The 13,625-nt window shown below is 46.2% G+C and overlaps 1 protein-coding gene across 4 annotated transcripts in view; it reads right to left on the bottom strand.

Annotated features, from left to right (window-relative positions):
• Positions 1-13,625, bottom strand: part of PRRX1 (paired related homeobox 1) — an 84,737-nt gene that overhangs the window by 20,012 nt on the left and 51,100 nt on the right. For all 4 annotated transcript variants that reach the window (XM_079981735.1, XM_079981734.1, XM_079981736.1 and 1 more), the window contains exon 2: positions 10,204-10,379. In XM_079981735.1, the coding sequence (XP_079837861.1) occupies positions 10,204-10,379 (176 nt within the window). The remainder of the gene's footprint in view (positions 1-10,203; positions 10,380-13,625) is intronic.

Below are 13,625 nucleotides of genomic sequence, written 5' to 3'. Positions count from 1 at the left end.
TATTGAGGGTGAAAGAGGAGAGTGCAAAATATGGTCTGAAGCTCAACATCAAAAAAACGAAGATCATGGCTACTGGTCCCATCACCTCCTGGCAAATAGAAGGGGAAGAAATGGAGGCAGTGAGAGATTTTACTTTCTTGGGCTCCATGATCACTGCAGATGGTGACAGCAGCCACGAAATTAAAAGACGCCTGCTTCTTGGGAGAAGGGCAATGACAGGCCTAGACAGCATCTTGAGAAGTGGAGACATCACCTTGCCAACAAAGGTCCGTATAGTTAAAGCTATGGTTTTCCCAGTAGTGATGTATGGAAGTGAGAGCTGGACCATAAAGAAGGCTGATCGCCGAAGAATTGATGCTTTTGAATTATGGTGCTGGAGGAGACTCTTGAGAGTCCCATGGACTGCAAGAAGATCAAACCTCTCCATTCTGAAGGAAATCAGCCCTGAGTGCTCACTGGAAGGACAGATTGTGAAGCTGAGGCTCCAGTACTTTGGCCACCTCATGAGAAGAGAAGACTCCCTGGAGAAGACCCTGATGTTGGGAAAGATGGAGGGCACAAGGAGAAGGGGGCGACAGAGGACGAGATGGTTGGATAGTGTTTTCGAGGTTACCAGCATGAGTCTGACCAAGCTGCGGGGGGCAGTGGAGGACAGGAGTGCCTGGCGTTCTCTGGTCCATGGGGTCACGAAGAGTCGGACACGACTAAACGACTAAACAACAACAACAACAACATCTGGCTGGGCCTCCCCAGCCACTCTGGGCAGCTTCCAACAAAATATTAAAATTCAATGTTTGTCCATCAAGCATTAAAAGCTTCCCTAAACAGGGCTGCCTTCAGATGTCTTCTAAAAGTCTGGTAGTTGTTGTGCTCTTTGGCATCTGATGGGAGGACATTCCACAGGGTAGGTGCCACTACTGAGAAGGCCCTCTGCCTGGTTCCCTGTAACTTGGCTTCTGGCAGTGAGGGAAGTGCCAGAAGGCCCTCAGCGCTGGACCTCAGCATCCGGGCAGAACAATGGGGGTAGAGACGTTCCTTCAGATATACTTGAAGTGTGTGCTAAGAGCTTAGCTACACATTGCATACAGCTGGACTCACATACAGCTCCTTATACAAAGGTCTGCCTCGTACAACTACCCCAAAAAGGGGGCTCATCCAGACTTCCTTTTGTGCTGCGTTTCTAGGCACAGGTCCGGATTTTAAAGCTCCGTGCCTAAGCAGCTTCGTTTTTTGTTTTTGTCTGGGAAAACTCACATTTTGCTGCTCAACTGGGGCAAATGGCAATCAAGTTTCCTGCAGATTGCTGTTTGCTCCAATTCAGTAATAAAATGTGGATTTTCCCAGGGAAAGCGCCAGGACAAAAGAAAAAACTTCTCGAGCAGAGAGCTTGTCCATGCTTTTCCGCAGGGCAGGTCTTGTTGGGTTTTCTGCTTCTCTCGTGTTGTCTAGAGACAAGTCCAAGCCTTTGCCCTGGAAACCCTGCTTTGTGGCCGCTAAATCAGAACCAGCAGCAATCTGCAGAAAACCCAATTGCCTTCTTTACCCTGATTCAGCGCTTAGACTGCAAGTTTTCCCTGGGAGAAAGTGTTGGGACAAGAGGAAGTGTAGATGAGCACACAGCTTTAAAGTGTGGACCTGGAAGAGGTAAAGGGACCCCTGACCGTTAGGTCCAGTCGTGATCGACTCTGGGGTTGCGGCACTCATCTCACTTTATTGGCCGAGGGAGCCAGTGTACAGCTTCCAGGTCATGTTGCCAGCATGACTAAGCTGCTTCTGGCGAACCAGAGCAGCGCACGGAAACGCCGTTTTGCTTCCCGCCGGAGTGGTACCTATTTATCTACTTGCACTTTGACATGCTTTCGAACTGCTAGGTTGGCAGCAGCAGGGACTGAGCAATGGGAGCTCACCTCGTTGCAGGGATTCGAACTGCCAACCTTCTGATCGGCAAGTCCTAGACTCTGTGGTTTAACCCACAGCGCCACCCGCATCCCTGGACCTGGAAAGCACGGTGCAAAAAAGAAGTCTGCATGAGCCCAGGCAGGGAAGGCTAGAGTGTCTTGAAGTCTCACTCTTCACGAAGGAGAAATACTCTTGGTTAATCAAAGGAATAATAGCTCATGGCCCAAGGATTAAAGGAACTATGCAATGATATGGTTGCTTGTGTTTGACAGTTAACCACTCCTTCTCTACCAAGTTATGGAAAGCTTGACTCCTTCCCTCAAGCAAGTGCCTATTTCTGCACTCTTGAGTTGCTGGGGCTTTTCCTGGAAAGAGAAGGAGACAGGAAAAGCATCAGGGGTGAGCCATTTCAAGCCTCTCCAGTCTCCCCTGACTGTCAGGTTAGCGGTAGGAAGGGGACTCTTGGATAAACAGTCAACCCTGTCTGCTTTATACATGAGCAACTGCGATGTGTAGCTAACTTTTGGCATACGCTCCATCCACAAGGAGGCACAGCTAATACCTGCTCCCAGGCAACTTGGACTTCCCTGCTCTCCCGTTGTCACGTGAGACTTCAAACATCAGAACAGGGTTGAAGTGTGAAGTAGTCAAAAATACCGATCTATGACGGGTGAGTGGTTCTGTCTCTCTCTTCACCCCCGCCCCCTGCCCAGGGGTAGTTAGGAAAACGCATCTCTTACCCTAGTGCATCAGTTGCTATTTTGACTGCTGTATGGATTGTTCCTTTTGGCCCCTGTCCCAATTTCCTAACAGTTCCAGAATGTTTTCCTGCTCCTCAAAGACAACCGGTATACCATTTCTCCAGCACATTCAAGAGCCTCTGCTACCTACTGCTACTTGCTTTAAATCTCCTAGATGAGAAGCCAGCTGCGATCTGTTCAAGTCCATGTTAACACTGCTTTGACTTGGGAAGCAATCGGGAATTATAAAGCTTTGAATGGTGCAGGGGCACAATATCTCAAGGACCCCTCACTTCAGATGAACCTACCCAGACTCTGAGATCATCCTCAGAGACCCTTCTTCATGTGCCTCCTCCACAAGAGGCTCGGAAGGTGGCAATACAACAGCAGGGCCTTTTCTGTGGTGGCTCCCCGTTTGTGGAATAGCCCTAATATACATACTAAAGGACCCCTGACCATTAGGTCCAGTCGTGGCTGACTTTGGGGTTGTGGCGCTCATCTCTCTTTATTGGCCGAGGGAGCCGGCGTACAGCTTCCGGGTCATGTGGCCAGCATGACTAAGCCACTTCTGGCGAACCAGAGCAGCGCACGGAAATGCCATTTATCTTCCCGCTGGATCGGTACCTATTTATCTACTTGCATTGGCATGCTTTGAAACTGCTAGGTTGGCAGGAGCAGGGACCGAGCAACGGGAGCTCACCCCGTCGCGGGGATTCGAACTGCTGACCTTCTGATCAGCAAGTCCTAGGCTCTGTGGTTTAACCCACAGTGCCACCCGCATCCCTAATATACATACTATACCGTTTTAAATGTGTTTATAGGAGGGGGGTGGGGGTTATTGGATTGTTTTTTAAAAAATATGTATTTTTAGGTTTTGAAGTGCCCTGAGATCTACGGATGAAGGGCAGTGTCTTATTATTATCATGGAATAGGACATCCCTATTTTCATTGGAGAAATGTTGGAGGGCGTGCAGTTATTAAACGATGGCTGCTGGGTCAGGATTCGTGCTGCAGTGGCAATCTACAGGAAATAACTCCTGTAACCCACAGAGATGCTTGCTTGCCTGCCCACACCTGCAGGCAGCCTTCGTCCCCCTTCTTTAAAATATAGTTGGCAGTCTAGGGATGCCCCTGGCTCTCACCTTTGCAAGCATATGTTTCTATGATTAAAAATAGATAAGGCACCTCTATGGGAACTTCAGCAAAGTCCAAGGCCATACAAGATTTGTTTTGGCAGCCCTACTTGGCTTAGAACTTTGACTACGCCATAAATTCAACTCAAAAAAAAGAAGGAGGCATAAATTTTCTATGCACTTTTCCTATTTCCACGGAGTTTCTTCTGATTGTTAAAGCAGAGAAAACCCGCAGCTGCTTCTAGACTTTAATAGCTATTCCCCCCAAATCTGGAATTTCATATGTTAGATTTAAGTCTGCTGCAGAAAGAACACACCTCTCTGAAAAAACATCAGGGTTGTCAGTTCCTGAGAACAAAGACTTGGAGCGCAATTCAGCCCAAACTAAAGCCCTTTCATTTCCAGTGGGACTGATCTAAGCATTGTTTGATTTTACCTCAGTAAAATCACAGGGGACTTGGGTTGGACAGCATCCTCTGCAAGCCTTGCCCATTTAGGCACGAAACCTCCCTCCTAAATGGGTCGCCTGAATTGTTATACAAATTCTTTTTTATTATTGTTAAAACAATTCTTTATTACAAAACAATTTACATATAACATAGACGACGACAACACATAAACAAACATAGACACTAACTAACAACATATCATTAAGTTCCAATTCACCTAATTGTACTTTTTACACCTTATTAATCTATACGCACTTCATTATTATTATTATTATTATTATTTCTATTACTTATCACAAGAATTTTTACTTTTTTGGTTTCCTTATATTTCAAGATTCAGTCTAAATCTGTCAGGAGATTTGCATTAGCATAATACTTTCTAAGGTATCATCCAGTCTTTGTTGACTTTCTCATTTGAGCTTCCTCTTATTGCGTGGACAGGCGGAGTCCCCAGATCCCGAGTGGTCCCCCCCGTCATGTGGAATAACGACTCTAGACAACGTGCTATGGGATTAAATTGGCCACAACTTTATTAAATTTCAAATGTGGGTAGACCTTGGGCTCAGGCATTGGGCGTTCTCCCTCCCTAGTCCCCAGCCGGGGACCTAGGGAGCATCAGGGTTATCCAGTGTGTGTGGGGGGGGATGGGCCGGCTCTGGAGAACATATGTTCAAGCAGAGATAGCCGCCCCCGTTATGCCGCCACAGGGGAGAGCAATGACGACCTTTCGGCGTACGGCCAAAGCCTCCCATCAAAAACCCCTTTAACGGGGAACCCTGGTATCGCCGCCGCAAAGAGGAAGATGGACTAAAGGATTCCACCCAAGGCCTGATACCGCCAAAGTTGTGACGTTTTGCTACGGGAAAGGCGAAACCCGCCAATGCAGGGAAATTCCTTTCTGGCCCTTTAACAGCGACCTTATCGTAGCAGCGCCCGCATACCTGTGGAGACAGGTTAACCTGCAAAACCTATGAAGAAAAGTTAACCTGCAAAAGAAGACATTAACTGAGGGTGGGTAGGGTGGGAGAAGCTCTGGAGCCAAGTGAGGATTACCAATTAAGATCCACCCTCTATTATGTGGGCAGGTAATCCCTCCCCTTACCTGGCCTGGTTTCCCTGGCAACGCTTCCCCCAGGTGGGATTGGGCAACTCACTGGGGTAGGCGGGGACCTCCAGGTATCCCACCTGAGGGAAGGCAAAGCCTATGTTGATGGGGCCACTCCAGATCCAGGGCTGCGCGCGTCCACGCAAAGGGCGCCCCCCGTTTTAAGCGGGGAGCGGTCATTCTCCCAGTCATTTTCACGAGTTCTAAATATTCTATCATCTTTGCTTTCCAGTCAGTTTTTGTGGGGATTAAGTCTCCTTTCCAATTTTTGGTTATCAAATCCTAGTCACCATGGTTGCGTACATAAAAAGGATTCTATGGGGTTTTTGTATTTCAGTGGACATAATACCTAACAGAAAGGCTTTGGGTCTTTTTTAAAATGAGAATTTAAAGAGGTTTTTGAGTTCATTATATATTATATCTAAAAATTCTCTTATCTTAACACAGTCCCACCATATGTGCATAAAGGTACCTACCCCTTTTTTACATTTCCAGCAGGCATCTCAAATTTTATTGTACATCTTAGCCATTTTGGCTAAGATACCATCGATATAGTATTTTTATTACAGTTTTTCCTCACATGCTGTGAGCCTTATGTCTTCCCTCCACAGCCTTTCCCATTCATTCATATATATATATTATGTCCAATGTCTTGGGCCCAACAGACCATAATTATTTTACCTCTTCCTCCTTGACTTCCCAGTCAAGGAGGAGATTATACATCTTAGGTGGATATTTTCCCTAAGTCTGTATTATATTTTCCTCTAGTTTTGATATTTCTCTAGCAAACCCTTTCTTCTTGTCCATACTTTATCTTTCATTCAGTTGGAAGTATTGGAGCCAGGTATACAAAATTGTTATACCAATTCATTGGTTAGGATTGGGCTCGGCTGGTATCGACAAAATGCTATTATTTTTTAAAAGAAATTTATCCCTTCACTTCCAGGTGGCCCATCCCGCTTTGCCACTTGAGGCAAAATTGGACTTTGCCACACCATGCCCTCCCTTCCCCTCCCCCCCCCCACCTCCCCACTTCCATCACCATCGAACTTGCCCAGGGGCCAGGAAGGTGAATAGCAATACTATGCTTCCTTCTCACTGAAACTCACCAAAGTGGGGCATCCCAGCAGCAGCAGAAGCGCTTCTGCCACTGAGGCAACTTGCTTCACCTTGACCCATGGGTGGGCCGGCTGTGCTCACTTCATTTTTATTTTTTTAAGTATAACTTTCTTGATTTAAAATAAATGCATTTATGGGAAAACAGACAAACGAACAAACAAACAAACATACAATCAAACAAACAAACAAATAATGAAGAAGTCAAACAAACAACCACAATATAAGAAACAACAAAATTAGTATAACTAACATCATTTATACTCCCGATACTGAAATCAATTATAAAACTTATAAAGAAAGAAATTAAAAATGACTTCCAATTAATCTCACTGTACTTTATCTATCCTTATACCGCACAGTCTCTTTTTATCTCCCTACTAACTTATATTTATACAATACAAGGATCAGTTTAGTTTTGCCAAGATGTTTCCTTTTATACCATAGTTTTTTAAGTACTCTTTAAAGATTCTCCACTCCTTATAGACTTTCCATTTTGGTTGGCCTCTTATCCTTCCTGTTGCCTTCGCTAGCTGCAGATATTCTACCATTAGGTTTTGCCAGTTTGCCGTATTGGGTATTGTTGTATTTTTTCAATTTCTTGCTACTAATATTCTGGCTGCCGTTATCCCATACATGAACAATGTTCTTTTCAATTTCCGTATTTCTTTTGGCAGGTGCTTAATAAAAATATTTCTGGCCTTTTTTAATGTAAATTTAATTAATTTTTTAAGTTCTCCATATATATTATTCCAAAATACACAAATGACTGTACACTTCCACCACATATGCAAATAAGACCCAATTTCTCTGTTACATCTCCAGCATATCACTTCAATAACTATTCTGTTTGAGAACCCACTTTTTTGGATACCATTTTAATATGGTAGGGTTTGGGGGGGGGTTTTATATAGATTGGACACTGCCAGCTATAAGCTGTCCCTAGAATCCTGTAGGGTTGAAGATGCAAGGCATAAATGTGAAAAACAAGCGAGTAAATAACTACAGTGGAACCTCTGGTTTTCGAACGTAATCCGTTCCGGAAGACCGTTCGAGTTCTGAAATGTTCGAAAACCAAAAACTCAGTGGCAGACAGCTAGGCCTCAGGATCTTGCACCCAGCGGAAGCCGCGTGGCATGTTCAACTTCCAAGGCTAGTTCGAAAACCGAAGCATTTACTTCCAGGTTTACGGCATTTGTAAACTGAAATGTTAGTCAACGGAGACATTCAAAAACCGAGGTACCACTGTAAATGGATGGCTTTCAGTCTCACTCAGCTATACAGCTGCAAACAAACCGTTTTGAATGTGTTGCATAGTGCAATATACAATTGTGACACTCGGTGGTGATGGCGAGCTATGGCAAATTCAATGCATTTTTCAAAACCATTAAAACAAATAAAGCATTTTCATAACGTTTTTTAACGTGCCTGTAGATTCTACCTCAGACCCATTCCTGACTGACAAAGAGTTCCTAAGCCAAGAAGAATGGAGACAAAAACTTATGGAATATGCAGAAATGGTGAAACTTACTGGAAAAATAAGAAATCGAGATAACAAACTTTTTATAAAACAATGGAAATGGTTTATTGAATATTGACAAATAACCTGTAAATAAGGTTATTGTAATAACCTGCAGTTTTGTAAGAGAATGTATTTAAAGTAGATGAATAAATGAACAAATTAAGTTAATTTGGATATGCAGAAAATTAAAAAAAAAAAAAACAAATTTAAGGAACCACAGACAGAGGGGGAAGGAAGCCAAGTTTTTAATTGTTAAAATGATTGTAAAATTATTGAAATGTATAAAATTGAAAATAATAAATAGGAGGAGGAGGAGGAGGAGGAGGAGGAGGAGGAGGAGGAGGAGAATTTTTAAAAAGACAAAGAGTTCCAAAGCTAAGTGTCCTTTTGAAAGAGTGGCTTTTCATCTGTGAAAGAGGGAGGGAGGGAGGGAGAGAGAGAGGGGGGGGGGAGACTGGGGAGAATAAGAACCATCAGATATGTTACTTTCCAGCCTCACAATCCAGTCTTAAAGCAAACCCAGAAAATTACCTTGAGCAGAGAAACTAAAATTATTTTTATCCTTTATTTTCTAAATTGCCATATCTGTAGCTCAGGGCTTGTCCACGCTTCCACTTCCCCTGGGGAAAGCTGCTTTTTACTGCTGAATCAGAGCAAATGTCCATCGGGTTTCCAGTGAACTAGCATTTTCTTCAATTCAGCAGTAACTAGCAGGTTTCCCGGGGGGGGGGGGGACAGAAAACCTCTCGGCAGTGGCGGAGGAACCCTCTCTGGCAACCGGGGCAGGACACCGAGGGCTGGGGCGGGACACCGAGGGCAAACCACCTGGTGATGCACACACAACGTCCATACGGACTGTGCATGTGCGGCATCCCGTACGGTCGCCATGCGAGAGGCAGCCCATACAGATGCCGCGCGAGCAGCGCCCATACTGACTGTGCGTGCCCTCGGCCGCTCTACAGCTGGGGGGAGGCAGGGGCCACCTTGTCACCCCCCCCCCCAGAGTGGCACCCGGGATATACCAACCCTTCTGCCGCCCACTTCATATTCCACTTTCTAGGCTGTGCTTTCTAGGCATGGGACAAGTGTGGATGAGCCCTCATTTGCCAGTAGAAGAGCCCTACTAGAACGGATCAAGGGCACACTCGGTCCAGCATCTTGTTCTTCCAGCCAATCAGATGCCTCTAGGAATCCCAAAAGCAGGACCTGGGTACCACAGCCTTTCTTCCCTCTTCTGATTCTCAGAAACTGGTATTGGGAGACACAGTGCTTCCAAGAGTGGGGGCATTGCAGCCAGTACCAATGGACAGCCTTATCCTCTCCTTAACACATCCACATATATAAAGGTAAAGGGGACCCCTGACCATTAGGTCCAGTCGTGACCAACTCTGGGGTTGCGGTGCTCATCTTGCTTTATTGGCCGAGGGAGCCTGCGTACAGCTTTCCGGGTCATGTGGCGAACATGACTAAGCTGCTTCTGGGGAACCAGAGCAGCGCACAGAAACACTGTTTACCTTCCCACTGGAGCAGTACCTATTTATCTACAGTGGTGCCTCGCAAGACGAAAAGAATCCGTTCCGCGAGTCTCTTCGTCTAGCGGTTTTTTCGTCTTGCGAAGCAAGCCCATTGACGGCTTAGCGGATTAGCACTATTAGCGGTTTAGCGGCTTTTAGTGGCTTTTAGCGGCTTTTAGCGGCTTATCGGCTTATCGGATAAGCGGATAAGCGGCTTAGCAGCTTAGAAAAAGGGGGGGAAAGGGAAAAAAACCCGCAGGAACTCGCAAGACATTTTCGTCTTGCGAAGCAAGCCCATAGGAAATTCGTTTTGCGAAGCACCTCCAAAACGGAAAACTCTTTCGTCTAGCGAGTTTTCCGTCTTGCGAGGCATTCGTCTTGCGGGGCACCACTGTACTTGCACTTTGATGTGCTTCCGAACTGCTAGGTTGGCAGCAGCAGGGACCGAGCAACGGGAGCTCACCCCATCACGAGGATTCGAACCACCGACCTTCTGATCGGCAAGTCCTAGGCTCTGTGGTTTAACCCACAGCGCCACCTGCGTCCCTCCACATATATGAGATTGTTCAAATATGGTACTAAATTAAATGCAAAACATTTCTAGTTATTAACAGCATCCCCCTGAGGGTTCTTTGTCTATGTTACCACAACTGTTCCTATAGCCTATAGCCCTGATAAGCTATCTCTTGGGTCATGTGTGTTGCGATCAAGGCAAGATTCATTACCTGGACCCTGGCTTCAGTGAGGTTGACCCGGCGCGCAAGGTCTTCTCGTACAAAGGCATCCGGATAGTGTGTCCGCTCAAAAACTCTCTCCAAGGCCTGCAGCTGACTGCTGTTGAAGGTAGTTCGGTTCCTTCTCTGCTTTCTCTTCTTCTTCTCTTCAGAATTTAGCTGGTCACCTGGAAAAGCAGAGAGCAGAGAAGATGGTTATCCTGGAGGGGATTTTACAGGTCAAGAGGTCTGTCTTCATTGGGAGCAGATGGTTCATCATCCCTCTTAATTAGTTTTATTTAAATACATTCGCCTGTGGCTTGAATAGAGACAACAGCTCTTTATTTCTCTACAGCTTTCTTTATTTCTGGTATCTGAAGAAGTGTGCATGCACACGAAAGCTCATACCAATAACTAACTTAGTTGGTCTCTAAGGTGCTACTGGAAGGAATTTTTTTATTATTATTTTTTTATTCTATTTTAATTTAGTTCGACTATGGCAGACCAACACGGCTACCTACCTGTAACTTTCTCTACATTTGTTAAGTATCCTAGCATTGGGAAGACAATTGCATGTTGAATGGACACCGCAGCAGTGTTTATGGCATTATTACAGGCTGGACTTGTTGCATTGCCCTCTAACCTCACTGCTTTCGATGTTCTGCCCCCACAACCTTGTATAGCTATTTCTACCAACTTGGGGCAACACGTGTATCTCATGAAGCAGACTGTTCTCCACCCAGCAGTGGGGGGAGACTCTCGGGCACCTGGGGTGGAGCGCCCAGGGGCGGGGCGAACCGCCCACAGGGACAGCCCATCCCTATGGGCACCATGTGCCCCATCCCGTCCACTGTCCGCCCGCTGTGTCCCCCCAAGCTGTAGGGCAGCTGAGGCCCCGCGGTGCACCCCATCCCTATCGGCCCAACGGCGATCTGCCCGGGGGGGGGGATTTTGTCAACCCACCCTCAGGAATGACACCCGAGGTGGACCGCCCCCACCACACACCCCTTTCTCCACCACTGTCTCCACCAAAGCTGGTCTTTAAGGTGCTACTGGAAGGAATTTGTTTTGTTTCCACCAAAGCTGACATTGTTAAAAAATGGTTAGACTTCAAGGTGCTGCAGAGCTTTTTGCTCTTTGTATGTGCATTTTGGTTCTCTGATTTTTTGCATGTTCCCTGACTGCAGCCAAGCTGGTGCCAAACGTATTGCTCTGCTTTCCTTTGGACCACATCAGCCAGGCCAAGAGTCTTGTCATCTGGGCAGCGCAGGATCTCCATACATATTGGCAAAACCTACTGATGTTTTGCAACTTTCTGACTAGTTGCAGGACCTTAGCCAGACCTAGCAGAGTCAACGCAGCATCCACGGAAGCAATTGGCGACTTGGCTGCAGACAGGATAGAGGAAGCAGGAACCAGGAACTTGTACTTAGGTGTTTATTATATACAGTGGACTATTTACAGGTACAGAACACGGATACAGTGGTGCCCCGCAAGACGAACGCCTCGCAAGACGGAAAACCCGCTAGACGAAAGGGTTTTCCGTTTTGGAGGCGTTTCGCAAAACGAATTTCCCTATGGGCTTGCTTCACAAGACGAAAATGTCTTGCGAGTTCCTGCGGGGTTTTTTCCCTTTTCCCCCCCTTTTCCTAAGCCCTAAGCCGCTTATCAGCTGATCCGCTAAAAGCCGCTAAACCGCTAATAGCGCTAATCTGCTAAGCTGTCAATGGTCTTGCTTTGCAAGACGAAAAAACCGCTATACGAAGAGCCTCACGGAACGGATTAATTTCGCCTTGCGAGGCACCACTGTATTTAGCTTACTCTCCTATACACGACTCACAACTCCTACACTGACACAGAACTCTGAACACTGAACTCCAAACACTGAACTAACACATTCCAGTTAGTAGGCCATTAATTATCACTCCCTTGAGAGAACTTGACCAATCAGGGAGCTGTCTCCATGCCTCTGTTATCACCAGGCAGACTAACTCCTTCACATGACCTTCTGGCTGGCTGCCAAACCTTAATTGACTCTGTGTGAGTAGCTGCACATACACAGTTTCCCAACAATACATACTGCCTAGGCTTGTGCCCCAGGGAGGTCACTTCAGTGCTGCTAGCCCAATGGTTTGACTTCACCCTCGGAGGTGCACTCCATTGTCTTTTGAGATAGATGGATGCCAACAACTCAACAGGCCAGTAATGCAGCATATGATTTGGCTGATTTTTCAAGTCATTGTGTCAGCTTGAACCTTCTGTCGGCATGCAGAGGGCTGGGAGGCCAGCTGGCTAGCCCCGGCTGAGCCGTCTCCTTCCAGTGGCCCTCTGCGAAGACCATCACCTCTGCTCCAACATAAATCAGCGACCCGGGCTTACTCAGTCAGGGCACACTATCAGCAGATCAAACTGCGCCCACAGAATAGGCGTGAGGCTTATGGAAGGATACTACAACTAAAGATTTATTAATCATAAATCAGGACAAAGAAACATGTCATCTCTCTCTCATGTCATCTCAGAGAGAACAGCTAAAGCAAAAGCTATACACACAACAGAAGTTCCCAGCATACTGTGCTGGAATGTAAACAGACATGTGACACATAACAATCCCATGTCTGTACCTTAAGGTGGAATGGAATTCTCAACACCTTCCTTTCCACTCTGTTCCTTTTCCCTCTGTCCATTCTCTCTCCCATGGCTAATTTCTCACCCATGACTGCATTGTAGATTTGCCCTTAGAAGTCATGAGGAATGCACTGAAAGCCAGATTTTATACCATGAGTAACATCATTGCTACTTTCTCGGATGCTCATGCTTTGTGTACTGTAGTCTGACATAAGGAACCAGGAACATTTATGACAGGGGAGAATGCCTAGAGAGTGCAAGAATTAAGACACAAAAAGGTAGTGGTAAAAATATATATGTGATGCTTATTTAAGCAAGTGCCTTTGCTTCCCCACCTCCCATAGTTAATGTCTTACTCTGTTGAGATGCAGGTGGCACTGTGGTCTAAAACACTGAGCCTTGGGCTTGCCGATCGGAAGGTCGCGGTTCAAATCCCTGTGATGGTGTGAGCTCCTGTTGCCCTGTCCCAGCTCTTGCCAACCTAGCAGTTCAAAAGCACGTCAAAGTGCAAGTAGATAAATAGGTACCACTCTGGCGGAAGGTAAACGGCGTTTTCGTGCACTGCTCTGCTTTCTCCAGAAGTGGCTTAGTCATGCTGGCCACATGACCCAGACAAACTATCTGCAGACAAACGCCGGCTCCCTCGGCCTATAAAGCGAGATGAGCGCTGCAACCCTAGGGTTGTTTGCGACTGGACCTAACAGTCAGGGGTCCTTTACTTTACCTTTGAAAGAAAAAGAAAAAAAGACTCTCGGATACAGACACCAACTGATCTCAGTGGGAAAGCAGAATCCCATTGTTCATTCATT

Source organism: Podarcis cretensis, assembly GCF_951804945.1.
Source record: "Podarcis cretensis genome assembly, chromosome: 6".
NCBI classification, from domain to species: domain Eukaryota; kingdom Metazoa; phylum Chordata; class Lepidosauria; order Squamata; family Lacertidae; genus Podarcis; species Podarcis cretensis.
The sequence above is the reverse complement of the archived record's forward strand: the minus strand, read 5'-3'. Positions and strand labels throughout refer to the sequence as shown.